This window comes from Pleurodeles waltl, chromosome 4_1 (assembly GCF_031143425.1).
Source record: "Pleurodeles waltl isolate 20211129_DDA chromosome 4_1, aPleWal1.hap1.20221129, whole genome shotgun sequence".
In the NCBI taxonomy this organism is placed as follows: domain Eukaryota; kingdom Metazoa; phylum Chordata; class Amphibia; order Caudata; family Salamandridae; genus Pleurodeles; species Pleurodeles waltl.
This window is the reverse complement of record NC_090442.1, coordinates 252322092-252342581: the sequence shown is the minus strand read 5'-3', so window position 1 is coordinate 252342581 and position 20490 is coordinate 252322092. Positions and strand designations below refer to the sequence as shown.

Sequence of the window (20490 nt, the reverse complement as noted above, 5' to 3'; positions counted from 1 at the left end):
TGGCTAGTCAGGCAACTGTTAAACCTGAGTGGGTGGCTCCTCAGCTAACAGAAGAAAGAGTGGAAGAAGGGTGTTTACTACAAGATGTGGTAACCCCCCACTCTAATACAGCAGACAGGCAACCTGAACCCAAAGAGGCCTGTAACTTAGCCCCTTCCCTTTTAGGTGAAGAGCTAAAGGTGTGGTTCTGGGCACTGACAGCTGTCAGTGGCCTCTGCTGGGTGTTAGCCTTTATGGCTGCACTATCCTTAGCATGGTGGTCTGACCCCATGCCAAATAGCAAGTTAGGCCCCCTGACCCTATTAGTCATGGTGGGGTTACTCCAGCTCTGGGTAACCTCTCTGGGTAAGCTAGGGGTAACCCTGGCCAAGATAAGGTTAGCAGAGGTGGATACCTCTAAGACCAAAATAGAAAGAATGGGTGGAGACATTGAAGAGGCAGACAAGAGGCAATTCAGACTAGGTCCTATCACTGTGGAAGTAGGTCAGTTCCCCAAAGGGAATGACCTGAACAGAAGGATGTAAGGCAGAGTAGGCCCTGCAACTAACCAGCCTATTTCTCCTACTCTTCCTCGCCTGACAGACTAGGAAGACTCTCCCAGCTTGGGCTGAGTCTCCTGGCCTGTGGGCTGGGGGGGGCTTGTGTAAAGAAATGGCTCCCTGTTGCAGTTACCCCCCACTTTTTGCCTGATACTGATGCTGACTTGACTGAGAAGAGTGCTGGGACCCTGCTAACCAGGCCCCAGCACCAGTGTTCCTTCACCTAAAATGTACCATTGTATCCACAATTGGCACACCCTGGCATTCAGATAAGTCCCTTGTAACTGGTACTTCTAGTACCAAGGGCCCTGATGCCAAGGAAGGTCTCTAAGGGCTGCAGCATGTCTTATGCCACCCTAGAGACCCCTCACTCAGCACAGACACACTGCTTACAAGCCTGTGTGTGCTAGTGAGAACAAAATGAGTAAGTCGACATGGCACTCCCCTCAGGGTGCCATGCCAGCCTCTCACTGCCTATGCAGTATAGGTAAGACACCCCTCTAGCAGGCCTTACAGCCCTAAGGCAGGGTGCACTATACCATAGGTGAGGGTACCAGTGCATGAGCACTGTGCCCCTACAGTGTCTAAACAAAACCTTAGACATTGTAAGTGCAGGGTAGCCATAAGAGTATATGGTCTGGGAGTCTGTCAAACACGAACTCCACAGCACCATAATGGCTACACTGAAAACTGGGAAGTTTGGTATCAAACTTCTCAGCACAATAAATGCACACTAATGCCAGTGTACATTTTATTGCAAAACACACCCCAGAGGGCACCTTAGAGGTGCCCCCTGAAACTTAACCGACTGTCTGTGTAGGCTGACTAGTTCCAGCAGCCTGCCACACCAGAGACATGTTGCTGGCCCCATGGGGAGAGTGCCTTTGTCACTCTGAGGCCAGTAACAAAGCCTGCACTGGGTGGAGATGCGAACACCTCCCCCAGGCAGGAGCTGTAACACCTGGCGGTGAGCCTCAAAGGCTCACCCCTTTGTCACAGCCCAGCAGGGCACTGCAGCTTAGTGGAGTTGCCCGCCCCCTCCGGCCACGGCCCCCACTTTTGGCGGCAAGGCTGGAGGGAACAAAGAAAGCAACAAGGAGGAGTCACTGGCCAGTCAGGACAGCCCCTAAGGTGTCCTGAGCTGAAGTGACTCCAACTTTTAGAAATCCTCCATCTTGCAGATGGAGGATTCCCCCAATAGGGTTAGGACTGTGACCCCCTCCCCTTGGGAGGAGGCACAAAGAGGGTGTATCCACCCTCAGGGCTAGTAGCCATTGGCTACTAACCCCCCAGACCTAAACACGCCCTTAAATTTAGTATTTAAGGGCTACCCTGAACCCTAGAAAATTAGATTCCTGCAACAAGAAGAAGGACTGCCCAGCTGAAAACCCCTGCAGCGGAAGACCAGAAGACGACAACTGCCTTGGCTCCAGAAACTCACCGGCCTGTCTCCTGCCTTCCAAAGATCCTGCTCCAGCGACGCCTTCCGAAGGGACCAGCGACCTCGACATCCTCTGAGGACTGCCCCTGCTTCGAAAAGACGAGAAACTCCCGAGGACAGCGGACCTGCTCCAAGAAAAGCTGCAACTTTGTTTCCAGCAGCTTTAAAGAACCCTGCAAGCTCCCCGCAAGAAGCGTGAGACTTGCAACACTGCACCCGGCGACCCCGACTCGGCTGGTGGAGATCCGACACCTCAGGAGGGACCCCAGGACTACTCTGATACTGTGAGTACCAAAACCTGTCCCCCCTGAGCCCCCACAGCGCCGCCTGCAGAGGGAATCCCGAGGCTTCCCCTGACCGCGACTCTCTGAAACCTAAGTCCCGACACCTGGGAGAGACCCTGCACCCGCAGCCCCCAGGACCTGAAGGACCGGACTTTCACTGGAGGAGTGACCCCCAGGAGTCCCTCTCCCTTGCCCAAGTGGAGGTTTCCCCGAGGAACCCCCCCCTTGCCTGCCTGCAGCGCTGAAGAGATCCCGAGATCTCTCATAGACTAACATTGCGAACCCGACGCTGGGTTCTACACTGCACCCGGCCGCCCCCGTGCCGCTGAGGGTGAAATTTCTGTGTGGACTTGTGTCCCCCCCGGTGCCCTACAAAACCCCCCTGGTCTGCCCTCCGAAGACGCGGGTACTTACCTGCAAGCAGACCGGAACCGGGGCACCCCCTTCTATCCATTCTAGCCTATGTGTTTTGGGCACCACTTTGAACTCTGCACCTGACCGGCCCTGAGCTGCTGGTGTGGTGACTTTGGGGTTGCTCTGAACCCCCAACGGTGGGCTACCTTGGACCAAGAACTGAAGCCCTGTAAGTGCCTTACTTACCTGGTTAACCTAACAAATACTTACCTCCCCCAGGAACTGTGAAAATTGCACTAAGTGTCCACTTTTAAAACAGCTATTTGTCAATAACTTGTAAAGTATACATGCAATTTTTATGATTTAAAGTTCCTAAAGTACTTACCTGCAATACCTTTCAAATGAGATATTACATGTAGAATTTGAACCTGTGGTTCTTAAAATAAACTAAGAAAAGATATTTTTCTATAACAAAAACCTATTGGCTGGATTTGTCTCTGAGTGTGTGTACCTCATTTATTGTCTATGTGTATGTACAACAAATGCTTAACACTACTCCTTGGATAAGCCTACTGCTCGACCACACTACCACAAAATAGAGCATTAGTATTATCTCTTTTTACCACTATTTTACCTCTAAGGGGAACCCTTGGACTCTGTGCATGCTATTCCTTACTTTGAAATAGCACATACAGAGCCAACTTCCTACAAATGGGCAGACTGTAAGCCCACTGTAACCTTACAATGCAGCTCACAACAGACCTTGTAAAATGCAAAACCTTAAAAGAAACCTCTACCAGCTATAGGATACAGTGCTTCACCCAGGGAAGCTGCAGTCCACTCCAGAGTAAAAGCACAGATCTGCAGTCTGATTTAAAGCTAAACCACACTGTAAAACCCAATTCACAGTCTACTCTTGCTGCCACCCAACCTAGCCCACTGGTACTAATAGTAACATTTGAAGGCTGTTGGGTGCACCAAAGAGCCTATACCTCTGCAGCTGCACAGATGCTCCGCTGCATACGTACCCCTTTTCAGCTTGCCTTTCACCTGGCTGTGTGGGTTAGCCCCAGCCAGGAATCCCATTCCGAGGACCCAGCAGACCACTCACATACACTGGTGTCATGCAGAAAAAGGCCCCACAGGTGCATCAAAATACCTGGACAGCCCTTACAGCCCTGTTTCTCCTGCTGTAACTACAGTAGTGCGGGTAGGTTGGTCCTGTATTCAGAGCCACGCCAGACTTACCTCTGCCAGGTTCCAGCAGTGAAAAATATGACTGGGTGGTTGGAGAAGCCGAAGCACTCACACCTATGTACTTAAGTTGCTCCACCTCTCCCAGTAAGAATCACTTTTAGTGGTATTTTCAGGTACCTGTCAAAGTGGCCTTTATTTTAATACATAACCCATGACTCCTTACTGTCAAGGGGTCAAGTGAATGAGAGGGAATTATGGGATATCTACGTTTGCACCCTCCCACATACAATGCACACCACAAAAGAGCAAACAAGGCCTACAAAAGAAAGATCCACGCTAGGGAAATGTCCTAATACTGAGTGTTCTTTTATTCTCTATATGGCTTGTAGTCTGGAAAGGACCAAAAAATATTCAAGAGCATCTATTCCAATTTATAAGCCATTTGAAAAAAAAAATTTGGAATGGCATCACACCCCACCCTCGCCACCCCTCCCCAAGGTGGCAAGCTTCATCATTGGCCATCCTTGCTCACCAAAGGATCCTCTAATGGCAGGCAGGTGTTCTATGTTCACACGAAGCACTTATTTATGAAGGGTAAGGTGTGGGATCCAAGTATGCAAGTTTAACTCGAAAATCATGGAAGCCTCTTAATGTGAACTACCTTTAATCTTTCAAAAAGGCAACAAGATGATTAAAATTGAGTGACTAGCCAGGAGAGATGATTACTTCTGCTTCTGACTAGTCAACGTGTTTCAGATGATGGCCCCATGCGGGGTCCCTAGTTTTCGTCAGGACCAAGGATCCCTAGTTTCCTATACTATTAGAATAGGCATCTTGGTCACACAGCAGGCATACAAACCCTATACCGAGTTGTTATTCTTCCTGCTGAGCACAGAAATGCTTCTTCAGTGCCTATTATATGATTCCTAAGCTAAGCTCAGGCAGAGCTCATGGAGGAGCACTGCAAGGGTGGCCTTGCAGTCACACATTCGTCAAATATTACACAGTGTCTGTTCACCTGGTAACGCATCTGTCCTTTTCAAGTTAATAGCTAATCACCTTGACTAGTTTGAAATGCTTTGACAAATGCACATCTATCCGTTTGTAACAAGTGTTAAAGTGTTATATGTTTTATTTGGCCCTATTTGGAAAATAAGGCCAACGGAAAAATAACTGGCTGTTTAGCTAAATTTATATTTAATATAAGTTTTTCAAGAGGAAGTGAGGCGCATCCTAGTCGTGGTCTTGTCTGAATTAATTTTGCAAGATGCAGCTTTACATTTTAATTTTTTTTTTTTTTTTTTTTTTTTTGCAGTGACTGTACAGCTGTCCATGGAGGACTGCTGCACAAGTGGATATGAGTGGGCGGTTGAAAAACGCAATTGTGATTCCCTTCCCACAATCTCTTCATCAAAGAATTGCAGGTAAGTAAGCTACTGTTTTTGCACTGAATGTAGATGTACATGAATGTAAAACATTGTGTATGTGAGGCTTAGCTTTCTGGTCGTGCGAGAATGAGACCAGTGAATGTGTTTTCCTAATTTTATGCCAAAATCTGTGTTTGAATTGGAACAAAGATGAATTATGATCAGTGGCGTTGAAGGGTACAATGGACCTTAAGACAAACAAGGAAATAGCATCCGCTTTCCCCAGTTTCTGGAAAAGGTGGTCATAATTTGGATGCAGTGGCCCATCACGTCTCTAGATCTGGGTGACACTGTACATGCTGCACTACGATAACTAAGCCCCTGGTAATGATGGTGGATCACATGCATCCACTAAATCGAGTATACCAGTTTTAACATTCCCATGACCTGATGAGTATCCGTCCAATGCTGTATTGAATTTTGTTGCTGTAACTGCTCAAGTCTCTTCCAGGGTGCTGTTAAAAGCATCAACCAACAGTTCCTTAAATTTGTCCTTGTTTTATAAGAACCAATAATATTCTATAAATGTGCTACAAGTTCTAATGATTGATTTAATTGATATTAATTTCTGAGGCATTGGGATGTATCGCTCATGTCTTCCTTTCCCCTTCACCTAGACCTTGGTCGTCCCAAGTTATTTCTACATTGTTACTAGTGTCAAGAAATTGTTTTTATAATTGGTTGTTGCACTGAAGATAAAGACTTGCTGGCGGTTTGAACAGCGACACCACAGACAGCTCGTGTTCCTGCTAGTTAAAGGATTTTTTTCCACCCACAGTAATATCCAAAAACTATTTTGCTCGTTTCTTTATCACATTCTGGGGCCCTTTGAGCTCCTTGAATATGAGCAACCCCATATTCCTTTCTGTTTATGGGTGGTCAGTACGTTTTGTAACAGTATCCTTTGTACCTTGTACACTTGGGTGTTTCTACCCCAGACACACAGTTTTGTAAATTACACTATTACATATGAATTACATATCAGTAAGGTTTTTAATCCATTTTATTTCTCTCTTAGAATGAATACAAGGGTGCAGCTACCAATAGTGCAGCAGATGCATTAGCATTGAAGCCCAAGAATCCTAGGGCCCATCTGAACCCTGAGAGTGGCTGTGTTTGCTAGCAAAATGGGGGTAGGGAAGCCCATTTTTTATGGGTGAGCGCAAAGCGCTCTGTCCATTCTGTAATCTCTCTTTGGGCTTCAAACCACGCCCATGTCACGTCAGTCACTTACATTGTTTCTTGGGCTTGCCTTTTAAATCCGCTTGCTTTCATTTGTGAAAGCTATGCATACGTCATGCCTTTTCTGGCGTTTAGCCCACCTACACAGCACCGGTAAACTACTAAAAACATACGAGGCTCGATGTTTTCAGCCTGGGGTCCGGACTACTTTATCTGATTATTTTCCACGCATCGCGATCGCGCTGCATTTTACCTAGTGCAATTGCGCTGCGTTTATTTTCTCTTTACAACACTAATAGCTCTAACTTGAGCAATTGTGAGACCCATTGCATTGAAAATGCTTGTCTTGCTTGCATGCAGGACTATGGCTTCCTTGCTAAGGCAGTGTGTGCAAGTGTCGATTTATTTTTATTTTTTTCTGCAATCAGCCTTCTACGTCCCTCTATTTTTAGGTCCGGCTTGACACTGTAGCTATTTGTTTGATCTAGTGTTACCAATGCTTTAAATATACATAGAGCGAGCTTTGACTACATCAAGAGGGGTATTTCTCTCACCTCATGCTATTGGTTGTGTGGTGTATCAGTCCACTTCTTGTGGAGTGCTTGGATTCAAAAGCATAAGGGACGATTTTACATCTCGAAAGCACACTGAATCACCACCAATTGCATTATTTATCCTATAGGTCCATTGTATATATACAATGTTTTTTTCACTCCAGCAGATTAAGATTTAGTCATGGTTCGCATTTGTCTGCTGGAACTCTCTATATAGCCGATAAACAAGTGATAGTGATATGTGTGACTCATATGCCAAAACAGGCATGAATGAGTGTTGTCTGATGCTTTTGTGCACTGAAGCCAGGCCATTTGGTTTTGCCACTGCTCGTTATGGGCGAGCACAAAGTGCTCCGTCCATTCTCTAATCTCTCTTTGGGCTTTAAACCACGCCCATGCCACATCAGTCACTTACATTGGTTTGTGGGCTTGCCTTTTAAAATTCGCTTGCTTTCATTTGTGAAAGGCATGCATACGTCATGCCTTTTCCGGTGTTTAGCCCACCTACACAGCACCGGTAAACTACTAAAAACATACCCGGACTACTTTACCTGTTCATTTTACACGCAGTGCGATCGCGCTGCATTTTACATAGCCCTGCGTTTTTTTTTTTTGCTTTACAATGCTAATAGCTCTAACTCGAACAAATGCGAGACCTGTTGCATTGAAAATGCTTGTTTTTGTTCTGTAGCTTGCAAACAGAATTTGTAATAATGATCGTGTTGGTTGTAGGCTGCTAGCCACTGGCAGCTCGTCTGCGTGAACTGTATTCCCTAAGGAGGGCGTCTATTACTGAATACCTTCCTCACTCTGCATTCTATTTGCAAGCGTGTTTAATTCTTCTGGTTTAATTTGCTTGAACAGGTTTCTAATAACATTAATTATGGCAAATTGATGGTCGAATTTTACTAACCTTTCAGAAAGGTTATTGATGGTGTGACATCCAAACAAACCTTTGTCTAGCGCAATGCAAAAAAAAGTTCAACATTTGTGTGAAAATGTCAACAGCCTTTCTGAAACGTAGGTGCAGAGAAGTTTTAAGACATGGGCAAAGAGCGCAATTGCCCAGGGCTCCAACCTACTAAGGGACCCCTGTGAAAGTGAATTTTATCACTATTTCACTTCTGTCTATTTCTGTATAATCGATTGGGTCCGAGCATTGTTGGAAAATCTTTACTCCGGCATCCCATAAACTGGGAGTCAGCCGAAAGTGGTGGAGTTTCTCGAGGTAAAGTCCTACAAAGCAGAGTGTGACAGTCAACATGTATATTTCATTTTTTTAAACTGTGCCCCAAGGAAACGGGCAACAAGGCCAAATGTCCAGACAAAATAGAGACTAACCCGGCAAACGAAGAAGACCGGGTTATATAAACCAAATATCCGAAAGGATCCACTCACTAACTATTGAAATGTATTCTAATCTATTTCCCACAGACAACCCCTTTCACTTTAAACTCTTCCACGGAGTCTGAAGCATAACGGAATGCCACAGTCACATGCAAACTTAAAAGGAATACACTCAGAGCCCTATTTGTTTCTCTGAACCTTTTGTTATGCAAAGATTGCTAACAAAGGGTTCCTTTGGGTAGTAATAAAGTCGTATTTCTACAGAAAAGCTTAACTACTGTTAGTTTTTAAATCCTGATGTTATCCTTCTCTAGACGAAGTACTTTCAGGATAGAATGACTAGCAGGATGCATGGTATACGACCCTTACAACCTGTAACCCTTCTTGTCCCATGCAACAGTCCTGTACATCGATTTGCATACTTTTATGATTCACTATTTCTGTATAATGTAATTGCAAATTATATTTAGATATAGCATACTACCCATGACGAGGCCACTCCATAATGTGTGTCTCTGACTCCCTACATTGGGATGAGTAGAGCTGTAAAAGAAATTAAATTAAAAAAACGAATGTAATATGTGCTATTTAAATCGTTTAGTGTAATTACTCATAAATACAAATGTCTGACATTCTTACAGTACATGTACATCTCTTATACACAGGGGTTGAACACAATCAAAAACCTGCCCCAAATCATAGTGTCACGCAAGCATGTGTGAAACGAAAACAGGCTGAGTGCCTAGATGGCAATACATTGGCTTGTAGGAGTCAGGCTCCATAGAGCTCACAGCCAGGATGAGACTGTAACAAAAAAATGGGCTGATGGCCCTTTAAGTGCATCCTTTGGATTAAGCCCAGCTAGAAATGAAAACAAGCCTTGCATACCAAAGGCTGGCCTTCTAAGACACCAAGGAGCTGATAATCCAACGTCAGCAGCCCACTTCATAACCTTCAGGTCTCTAAAGAAATAATCAGTTCCTAAACCACACAACAGGTCTTACAGATGATTTTTATAGCCCACTTTCAGACTCTGAAAGAAGATTAGCAAAGGTAACAGCGTCAGTTGACTTTTATAGGAAGGTGGTACCAAATAGCAGAAAGGTGACCTTGTGAATATTACAGTCTCACAGCTCAGCCACACCTCCTTTCAGTATTGACTGGCATTCACAAACATTAGCTGAAGCAGTATTAACTGCTAAAGCTCAGTGGCACAGATAGGTCTGATTACATGATTGTGAAAAAAAGTGCACAAATACATTAATGTTCATTCATTTGACTGTAATAGTCAAAATACAATTGATGCACCTACTTCTAAAGTAATGACAGAAATTAAAATGTGGCATCCTATACCAAAATTTATCAGGCCTGAAGAACTTGTGCTGGCCCCATAAGCGCCATTTTTATGAAATAATTCCCTGAAATAACCAAAGGTTACAGGGATGGTGTAGTTAGGTTCATGTTTTACCCACAAAAACTATAGAAATTCAGCAGTTATAGTTATACTTATGTAACTTTAGGCCACAAGTTATAGGTTTTTTCAGATGAGTTATAGTTTCTCCAGACAAGTATAACCCCTTTTGGGGCTCCTAATAATATAACCCTCACATCACCACATAGTCCACAGCACACTAGCCATCCCATGATCAAAGTGCATCCCGCCACTCATGCCAGGCTTTGATGTCTTCACTAACTCCTATATATACCTTCTGTGACAAAGGTACAACCTGAGTACTGATAATGCTGTGTGTCCTATAGGACAAACATAGTTTATTAGCCCTTGGTGGTGAAAGGTTTGCAGCTTCTGATGCTGGCGGGGAAGCAATGCTCCTCTGCCCTAATGTAGGAGCCGCCCCTGAACATAACATTATTCTCATCACATCACTTTCATTCCCTCTGTCATGCGCCTACTGTACTCTGTGGCCAACGCTATGTCAGAATGCACCTCACAAAAAAAATCAGCTTTACTTGCAAATATGGAGAGAAAATGAAGTTACCCCCTTTGAAATCATATTCATTTATGAGGAACAGAGGCACTAAATCACAAGAGTTAAATATTTCATAGATACATTGCACATTAAACCTGTTTTTTACTTCTATAGTTTTTGGCATGTCATGTAGGCCACCGAAGGAGCATCTGACTGTAATGACTTGATTAATACTGATCTGAGACCGATTTCATACTAGAAGCAAAAGATGATGGACTCCCTGACCGTCTGCCAAACCACTCGCTCGCATTTCAGTATCAGATGAACTGAATAAGAAAAGGTTAACTTTTTTCGAACTGTGCAAGTGTTGGTTGAAATGTCCGGGAAAGAATGTGTTTTGAAATCCAAGCTGTTCATTGTTTGGTATTTGAGGTTTTTATTGGCTTTTAAACCTAGACTATGTCTTTGCATACTGACAGATAGGTTTTCAGATTCCAGCTCAGGAGATTTTTAGTGAGCCAAAAAAGCCTCAGACACAACAAAGACTGGAAAAACAGGATACCGACGCTGCAGAGCGATGTAGACAATTTAACATGGTTGCCTTGCCAGGTATAACTGCCAATTGAAAGAGTAATTATTGACTCGCATTTTTGAGGAACAATCAAATACATATGTCAAAAATAATTCCAAACATAAAACCTCAAACTAGTTAACTTGAAATTACCATTTGATTATCGGAGGAAGTGAAAATTGTGAAATACATTTATGTAAAAATGTTTACCCTTTGAAGCAGATGTTTTGAACTATTCCTTTGTAAGCAGATGATGTATAGGAGGAGAGACCTGGGCCTATAATGCAGGGATATGATATATTTTTAGAGGCGTTTAGTTTACGGAAACTGAAATCCAATCTATATCAGGTGTTCCCAGCACTGAAAATAAGTAACTGTGGGATCTTCTTTTTTGATGGATTCGGTAGGAAAAGATTTAAAAATAGTTCCATTGCTAGTGATGACTTGATAAGACAACCATCACATGATTAATTAGTATGGCTACTTGAGCTTTAGTACTTAAAAAAAATATATATATTTATGTAAAAAAAATATATATGTAGTGTTTGCTGCTCAAATAAGCTACCTACAGATTATTTTTAGATACCATCCATAGACAGTTAAATGGCTGTTAAATAGCTATGCTGAAATGTTAAGAGGGCGAGGGTATGATCTGTTTAGGCTAACTTTATTTGAATGATTCTGCCGTGTATTTGAGGCTTGACTATGCTGCAAAGATTGCAAATAATCTATTGGCTTCTTCTGCACTTGCGAATTGGCTCCATCTGCCCTCTATCAACAAATAGTTTTTCTGCCACAACCACTGGAGTTTCAGAACAAATCTAGATTAGAGTGTGGCTTTGAAGGTGTACAGAGTTACACAAGCCTTTCTCGGCGTTAAAAGGGAGGGGTTCATTGCAGTGTTTTGTAACAAACACTCTATTTGCATTTTCCCCACTAGCAATTGTTGATAAACTTTACCTATGCTTAAAATCTGCAAATGTGTATTAAGCATGGCACCCACCTTTGGAGCATGCCCAGATGTTTCTTGTTATGACACCATCATTTGGAATGCAGCTTGATTCCACTGAGGAGCTTTGTAATTATAACCCTAGAACCAAGTTTGGAAAGGTTATTAGTTTGCTGAAGGTTATCCCTTGCATAAAATTGTCATTTAAGTATTGGAGTGAGGACACTCTACGTAAGAATTAAAGTATGTAGTATCATGAAGCAAGGGTTTTATTATCATAGTGATTATATTGACAAGTTCTGAGGGAGGATGAGTGCTGCAGTTTATGTAGTTCTGCTAGCATGCACTTGTGCATAAAACATGTGTTCCCTTTCCCACTCTGATATCCAGGGTTTTGGATTTGAGAGACCAAAGGGAGAGAAACTTGTCCCTAATATTCTTCTTGGTAGAGTGGAGAATGGTGATACGAATTTACAATGAAAATGGAATTAACTGAGACCTGTTTGGAAAGCAGCGATGGAGAAGGGATTGATGGAACTAATGTTGCAAAGTAAACCATGAAAAGGTGAGACCAGTGTAGGAAAGTGTGAAAGGCCAGTTTTACAAATAGCGATGGAGACTCGATGGAAATTGTGTTGGAAAGAGTGAAGATGTAGAAATGCGTTATTCAGAGGGTAATCAACTGAAATTGGAGGTAAATGGGTAGAAAGGATTGGGAGATAAGATGTAGAGGGATATTGAAAGAGGTGAGAGAAGGTGGAACAAGGAGAGGTCTAAGATTCCAAGTGTCACAGTAGAGAGATTTGACAGAGCCAGTGTTGCAAAAGAAACCATTGATTGCCAGTGGTTGTACTCTATAAAGTCAGTAGTGCTACTGAGTATGTTTATGGATGGAAGTGCTTTCCAACGTATGCATGTGGAACTACCCCCCTAGAGTGAGCTTTTAAGAGTTCGAAGTTAAGAAGAACTAGAAAAAATATGAGGAGTAAATGGTGAAACCAGAAATGGTAGGTCAAGGAAAGGAGGTGGCTTTAAAGGGAAAGCCTATAAAAAGTTAGAGCACCTGGAATAGATGGAGATGCAAGAAATGACAGACAAATGTTGAGGAGTGCACAACTGAGCCACATCCTCTGACAGTGCATTCCCTTGGAAGAAGAGACACGTGAAGATGCACCACTAGAAAGGAGGTTACTAGATGAGCGCTTAGCCAAAAAACGAATCTCCCAAAATATAGTACTGTCATGCATAACACTTATTTCCCACTGCTGAAATTACTAGATGGGAAACAGACCTCGGAGACCTCGATGTGGAGGACCGGCAAGAGGCGTTGGGATTCCCGACAGAAATGGCTATCAAAGCCATCTTTTCCCTAATACAGATTAGGATCCTGCACAGGACCTATTACACATGAACACTCTGTACAAAATTATTAAATAAAAAGACAAGTGTTGTCTTCGAGGGTGCGGGCTGGGGAGTTATTTTTTCCATACACTCTGGAGCTGCTGGAGTTTCTGACAGCCGTGCAAACCTTCCTAGAAAGAGCAATAGAGCAACCACTGGAATTTCATCCTGACTGGTACTACTGGGCATTTGAAGACCATCAGATCTCACAGGCTACCAAAAGACTTTAGTAAACCTGATTTGTATACGAGCAAACTGTGATACAGCACAAAGATGGTGATCGGAAATGCCTCCAAGACTGTACCAATGGGAAATGGGAACGGAACACTGCAGATTGATGGAAACGACGTTTACCAATACCAAGGTTGCATAAAGGATTTGGGAAAATTTGGAATGGCTGGGAAATGAGTACAGACGGTAATCCTAGGTGATCTTGAGATAATCTCAAACAAGAATTATTGGACAGTGGCATGTTAAAATTGTAACATTAACATCTTAGACTTAGATTGATGGCACGGTGCTGGGACAAGGCTTTAGACTTGTTAAAGCAAACTATTTTACATGTAAATTGGACTATTGAAAATAAAACATACATTTAATAAAAATGTTGACGAGGGCAAGAGTCAGGAACAGCTTTAAGTAATGGAAGTGAGGGCATATACGCATGGGGCAGATATTGTCAGAGCGGGAAGGGAACATTGCCATGGGACTTGAGCAAAAAGTGTTGGCACAATTACTGAAAGGAGTGAGGGGATGGATGGCTAGTGAGTGAAGAAACTGATAGGAGATGCTGAAGGGGGTGGACGTGTGGGAAGCTACTGGAAGGCAGAGAGTAAGGAAACCTCCTGGGTCAGTTACCGAAAGGAGTTTAAAAAAAACATCAAACTTTGCAGAAAGGTGCATAACCTGAAGACGGGGACTGATGAAAAACAGCGATGACTTGCAGGAAGAGTTGTGTAACAAGGGGAGTGTGTGTGTGTGTGTGTGGGGGGGGGGGGGGGGGAGGAACCAACACACGTAGTGTGACAAAGGTGAGAAGACCAAAGGAATCCTCACTGGTGACAAATATCCAGGAGTCAGAGGGTGGAGGGAACCAACTGAGCCTTTTAAGAATGTTAACGGGGTATGTTTGAAATTGTGCAGGTTTGAAACCTCTGTCTTCTCAGCTGGTAAAGGGCGCTTCTTTCCCAAGGAGACGTTATGTAACTCTGCCTTGGAACAAATTGGAATGTTTACTACAGTGAACTCGTTCCCAACAAAGGAGCCTCGGTGGCTTCACAAACACCCCGCGCTCCCCTCCCGCACGTCAAATAAATTAGTGTTAAGCGAAACACCAGCAGGTCAGGGAGAAGCTGAAAAACAACTAGCTTGAAGCAATTTCTGGCGCCAACTGAAGGAATGTCCCCCATCTCCGCGGCCAAATGGTAACAATTTATTGAAAGCAATGATTAGAAACCGGAGCTTCCCACCCGAGGAGAGGCGGAGGGTCCTGCTGACTAACATGGCTCCCTCCCAGGAGGCTGGTGCGGAGATGAAAGGGGCCTGCGACGTGCCACTGCATTGATTGGCCACAGAAGGGTTTAACTGCAGAGTCTTTCACTTGCAATCAGCACATCAAGGTACACTGGAAGCCCCCCTATGGGGCGCAGCATTCCGACTCCAAACATCCCATCAAACCCATTTCTGGCAAATTCCAAAGCAGAGAAGTCTGCTCATCATATGTCGTGGAGGGGAAAGGGGGAGGTGGGGGGGGGGGGTAGAAATGTTCTCATTCCTGTTTTAAATGCCTAAGTTGTTTCACAAAGTTATTTGCATTTACATTTTCAAGTGCATATAGAGAATGTATAGCTTTCCAGTGCAGGGTGATCACCTCACTTCCGGTCATGACCACTGCCTCCAGTTTTGAACTTTTCTCTTTTAAACCATGTATTTCAGATGTTTTAGACTAACAAGTTTAGGGAAATCAAAACAAGAGCACAGCTCCCACAGTGCATTAGGCTATCACACAAAGGTCCAAGTCTGGAAACTGTGTCTAATTTGACCTGGAGGGTGGTGGTCACCCTAGTCCAGTAGTCTCATGTCTCATATCTCATGTGAGGCCTTCGGCCAGCCCTAGACATTTTGCCAACATGTTGCATCTTGGACTTGTTTTTTTTTATTTTTGCTCATTTTGCATTCAGAAAGCAATAGCCCATTCACACGCTCCAGTATGGTCTCTGTACAGAGCTGTGTGTCAAGAAAAGGTGCACGTGGTTCGGACAGTGTATTCCACGTGACTGATTTTAGCTCAGTTGCGAAGTTGGATAGTGAGTATCTGGAAGTCGAAAGTTTAATATTGGGACTAGTCTTCTTGAAGGTGAAGTGCGACACCAACTCTTTTTGCAGGGAATTCTCTGCCTCTTCTGTTTAAAAACGGTGAGGTGGAGTCCTAATTTTATAACTGTTGGTAATTTAGGTTTCTCAAACAATCCCAGGAATAGTCATGGAAATATGAGCAAGTTGCCTTAATCGCTCCTCTATTAAACATAATCCTTAAAATGTATGTGTATATATATATATATATATATATATATATATATATATATATATGTATGTGTGTGTGTATATATGTATATGTGTGTATATATATATATATATATATATATATTTGTTTTTGTTTTTAAAGAGGACGAATGCGATCCTGGTGCCGATTCCCAGCCGTTTCTTAGCAATGCAAAGTTTTTTCCATTAGAAACATATTGTTCTTGGTAGTGAACCACCTTCCTCAAAGCACACACATTTTGGGATGTCACCTTTCTTTGTCCACCACCCTATAACCTTAGTTATGACAAATTTATAACTGAGAGATTAGATGTATATATTGTTATTGGAGAAACCCAAACTTACTTCTTTTTAGGTGTTTTATGCATTTTGCATAACCCTGGTACTTGTGTTTTTCTGTCCCCAACACCAGACCTATATCTGCAGAAGATATACAGTATTAGCACATTGGAATGTTGAGAGCACCACTGAAGACAATGGAGTAAGCCCAGGCTTATAACAGCTGGTATAAACCTGTATCTCCAACATTCCAATGTTTCTCTTAATGTTTCTCCCATTTTTATTTGGAACATTCCAGCTCGATGGGTAGAATGTTCTTATAGCCTCATAGCCCTTCTGCCTCGGGCTAAACCAGTTGTTAAAAGTCCTCAACTTTTTCATGCGCCCTCACCTGCGGTTTGGGCCCATAACTCAGATTACGGGCATTGAACAACTGATATAGCCCTCTGCAGAGTGCTATAAGGCTATATTAATACATCTTTCACCATTTGAAGTTCTATCTGTAGGTGTTCCCTATCACAGGTACTGTGAATCACGACCTGTAGATTCACACTAGCAGATGTTTTTTAGTGGGCACAAAATGAACTGGTGTGTCGTGAAGTTTAAGGATTAGCCCTAAAGGTATGAAATATATCATTTCTTGGTACAGCATTATTTCATGGTACGTTAGTGTTTAGGTTTCACCTGCATATCACTTGCCCTGTGCTTTGCGAAGTCTAATGTTACTAACATTTTAAAGGGACTAAGAACCTGCCCCTAGTATGCCCCTTACTTACCTAAACTTCCTGTTTGTTCATTCAAGCATCACTCAAGCGTCACTTGAGTTTACTTGCTTTTTATTGGCTACCAGGTCACTTCCTTCTCTTATGTTGTGCTTTCTGTTCTGCTTTTGCAATTGCGTGGAGCTTGGCAGGAGTAAACCTTCAGTTTTTTGGTGATTGCTTACTTTTTAGTATTTAGACGCAAAAAGATAAACTGAACGCAAAATTTGCATTGAAATGTGTGTAAACATGTGGGCCATTTTGCAATGGAGTATAGCGTGCAGATGTAAAGCAAGCAGCAAGTAAGCTAATTATGTTGTGTTTTTCATTACTTAATAATTACATTTATGATGAATAACAGTTGTAAATATTAAAATTATTTGTGTGTTTGTTTCTCAAATTACTGCTGAGTCATTTTAAAGAAATGTCATCTGTATAATTGGGTGACATTTTATTCTGAATTGTTATCCTCTCATTGACTTATTAACAGGCAGTCAGTCACAAGTGCAGTTATCTTGCAGGCACTAGGCTCATGGTTTAAATGGTGCACCAGGTACAGTTGCACCAGGCCTACAAGTTGTCAGAGCTCATATAAACACCAATTATTTCTATATTTTACTACTAAACAGACAGTCACAGGTGCATTTATCTTGCAGGCGCTGGGGTCATGGTTTTAATGGTGTAGCAGGTGCAGTGGCAACGGTGCTACAAGGTGTCAGAACCCCTCTAAACGCAGATTATTGCTAAATGTTGCTACTAAACTGTCAGTCACAAGTGCAGTTTTCTTGCAGGCATTATGGTCATGATTTGAATGGCACAGCCAGGTGCAGTGGCACCATACCCAAAACCTCTAGGAACTCCAGTAAACACAAATTATTACTAAATTTTACTTCTAAATTCTCAAGACATTCTTATGTGCAGTTATCTTGCAGACATTAAGGTCATGATTTGAATGGTGCAGTAGGTGCAGTGGCACCAGGCCAAAAGTTGTCATAGCTCCTCTAAGCACCAAATATTGCAATATGTTACTACTAAACAGGCAGCCCCAATTGTGGGTACCTTGCAGTTAAAAGGGGCATGATTTGAATGGTGGAGCAGGTGCAAAGGCACTTTACTAACTACACATTACTGTACTCTAATACAATGCTATATTAAATAAGGTACAAATTACAAGTTTGGAACCCTGGGCTATTAATTCAACATACATCACAACATAAACAACAATTGACGGTTTATCTAATTTAAAACAAACATTATTATAACCTGTTTCTAATATGTATAATCCAGTTAGTAAGACAGAAAGCAAAAGAAGCAGCCATTTGAAATGCAATTGATCTCGCACTTGCTTGAGTGAGCTATTAGCATTGTAACTTCCTAACTGGACTTTTCTTGCCACATAAATTGAAAAGTAAAACAGTTGACATAAGCGAGCTGATTCAAAACGCCACGGCTGCCATGAGCGTGAAGGAGAGACACAAAAGGAAAAAGAAGTAGACTCGCAGTCATGCGTATCGGCATAAGTGCAATTATCCACGTGCCAGAGCTAATGGCCAAGGCAGTAACAAAACTGCCCCAATGAGGCACAAACGTAAAGCATTTACCAACGATAACAAAGGATTTTTAAAAGGCAAGCCCATGAATGAGTGATATTGATGGGCATGTGGTGGGCGTGGTTAAAAGCCCACAGAGAGATTACAACAGGCCAGAGCGCTTGCGCGCTTGACCTAAAGACAAAGGCAAAACCTATTGACTTTGCCAATGCTTGTTTTTAGTTGCCCTGCATGCAGCAGGTGCCACTTCACAACATTTTCCTACAGCTCGTTAGAGACCTCCTGTAAGGAAATGCCTCCTTGGCATGGTTATCCCCTGACTTTTTGCCTTTTCTGATGCTATGTTTTGAATTGAATGTGTGCTGAGGCCTGCTAACCAGGCCCCAGCACCAGTGTTCTTTCCCTAACCTGTACTTTTGATTCCACAATTGGCACACCCTGGCATCCAGATAAGTCCCTTGTAAGTGGTACCCCTGGTACCAAGGGCCCTGATGCCAAGGAAGGTCTCTAAGGGCTGCAGCATGTCTTATGCCACCCTGGAGACCCCTCACTCAGCACAGACACACTGCTTGCCAGCTTGTGTGTGCTGGTGAGAACAAAACGAGTAAGTCGACATGGCACTCCCCTCAGGGTGCCATGCCAGCCTCTCACTGCCTATGCAGGTATAGATAAGTCACCCCTCTAGTAGGCCTTACAGCCCTAAGGCAGGGTGCACTATACCATAGGTGAGGGCACCAGTGCATGAGCACTGTGCCCCTACAGTGTCTAAGCAATACCTTAGACAATGTAAGTGCAGGGTAGCCATAAGAGTATATGGTCTGGGAGTCTGTTTTACACGAACTCCACAGCACCATAATGGCTACACTGAAAACTGGGAAGCTTGGTATCAAACTTCTCAGCACAATAAATGCACACTGATGCCAGTGTACATTTTATTGTAAACTACACCCCAGAGGGCACCTTAGAGGTGCCCCCTGAAACCTTAACCGACTATCTGTGTAGGCTGACTGGTTCCAGCAGCCTGCCACACTAGAGACATGTTGCTGGCCGCATGGGGAGAGTGCCTTTGTCACTCTGAGGCCAGTAACAAAGCCTGCACTGGGTGGAGATGCTAACACCTCCCCCAGGCAGGAGCTGTAACACCTGGCGGTGAGCCTCAAAGGCTCACCCCTTTGTCACAGCACCGCAGGACACTCCAGCTAGTGGAGTTGCCCGCCCCCTCCGGCCACGGCCCCCACTTTTGGCGGCAAGGCCGGAGGAAACAAAGAAAACAACAAGGAGGAGTCACTGGCCAGTCAGAACAGCCCCTAAGGTGTCCTGAGCTGAAGTGACTCTAACTTTTAGAAATCCTCCATCTTGCAGATGGAGGATTCCCCCAATAGGATTAGGGATGTGACCCCCTCCCCTTGGGAGGAGGCACAAAGAGGGTGTACTCTCCCTCAGGGCTAGTAGCCATTGGCTACTAACCCCCCCAGACATAAACACGCCCTTAAATTTAGTATTTAAGGGCTCCCCTGAACCTAAGAATTTAGATTCCTGAAACTACAAGAAGAAGAAGACTGCTGAGCTGAAAAACCCCTGCAGAGGAAGAACAGAAGACACCAACTGCTTTGGCCCCAGACTTACCGGCCTGTATCCTGCCTTCCAAAGAAACCTGCTCCAGCGACGCTTTCCAAGGGACCAGCGACCTCTGAATCCTCTGAGGACTGCCCTGCTTCGAGAAAGACAAGAAACTCCCGAGGACAGCGGCCCTGCTCCAAAAGAACTGCAACTTTGTTTCAAGTAGCAGATTTAAAGACCCCTGCAACTCCCCGCAAGAAGCGTGAGACTTGCAACACTGCACCCGGCGACCCCGACTCGACTGGTGGAGAACCAACACCTCAGGGAGGACCCTCCGGCGACTCCAAGACTGTGAGTAACCAAAGTTGTCCCCCCTGAGCCCCCACAGCGACGCCTGCAGAGGGAATCCCGAGGCTTCCCCTGACCGCGACTGCCTGAACTCTATTTCCTGACGGCTGGGAAAGACCCTGCACCCGCAGCCCCCAGCACCTAAAGGAACGGAACTCCTGTGCAGGAGTGACCCCCAGGAGGCCCTCTCCCTTGCCCAGGTGGTGGCTACCCCAAGGAGCCCCCCCCTTGCCTGCCTGCAACGCTGAAGAGATCCCTTGATCTCTCATAGGAAACC

The 20490-nt window shown here is 43.9% G+C and overlaps 1 protein-coding gene across 3 annotated transcripts in view; it reads left to right on the top strand.

Moving 5' to 3' along the window:
- Nucleotides 1-20490, top strand: part of FBLN1 (fibulin 1) — a 766403-nt gene that overhangs the window by 122317 nt on the left and 623596 nt on the right. For all 3 annotated transcript variants that reach the window (XM_069228256.1, XM_069228253.1, XM_069228255.1), the window contains exon 2: nucleotides 5131-5239. In XM_069228256.1, the coding sequence (XP_069084357.1) occupies nucleotides 5131-5239 (109 nt within the window). The remainder of the gene's footprint in view (nucleotides 1-5130; nucleotides 5240-20490) is intronic.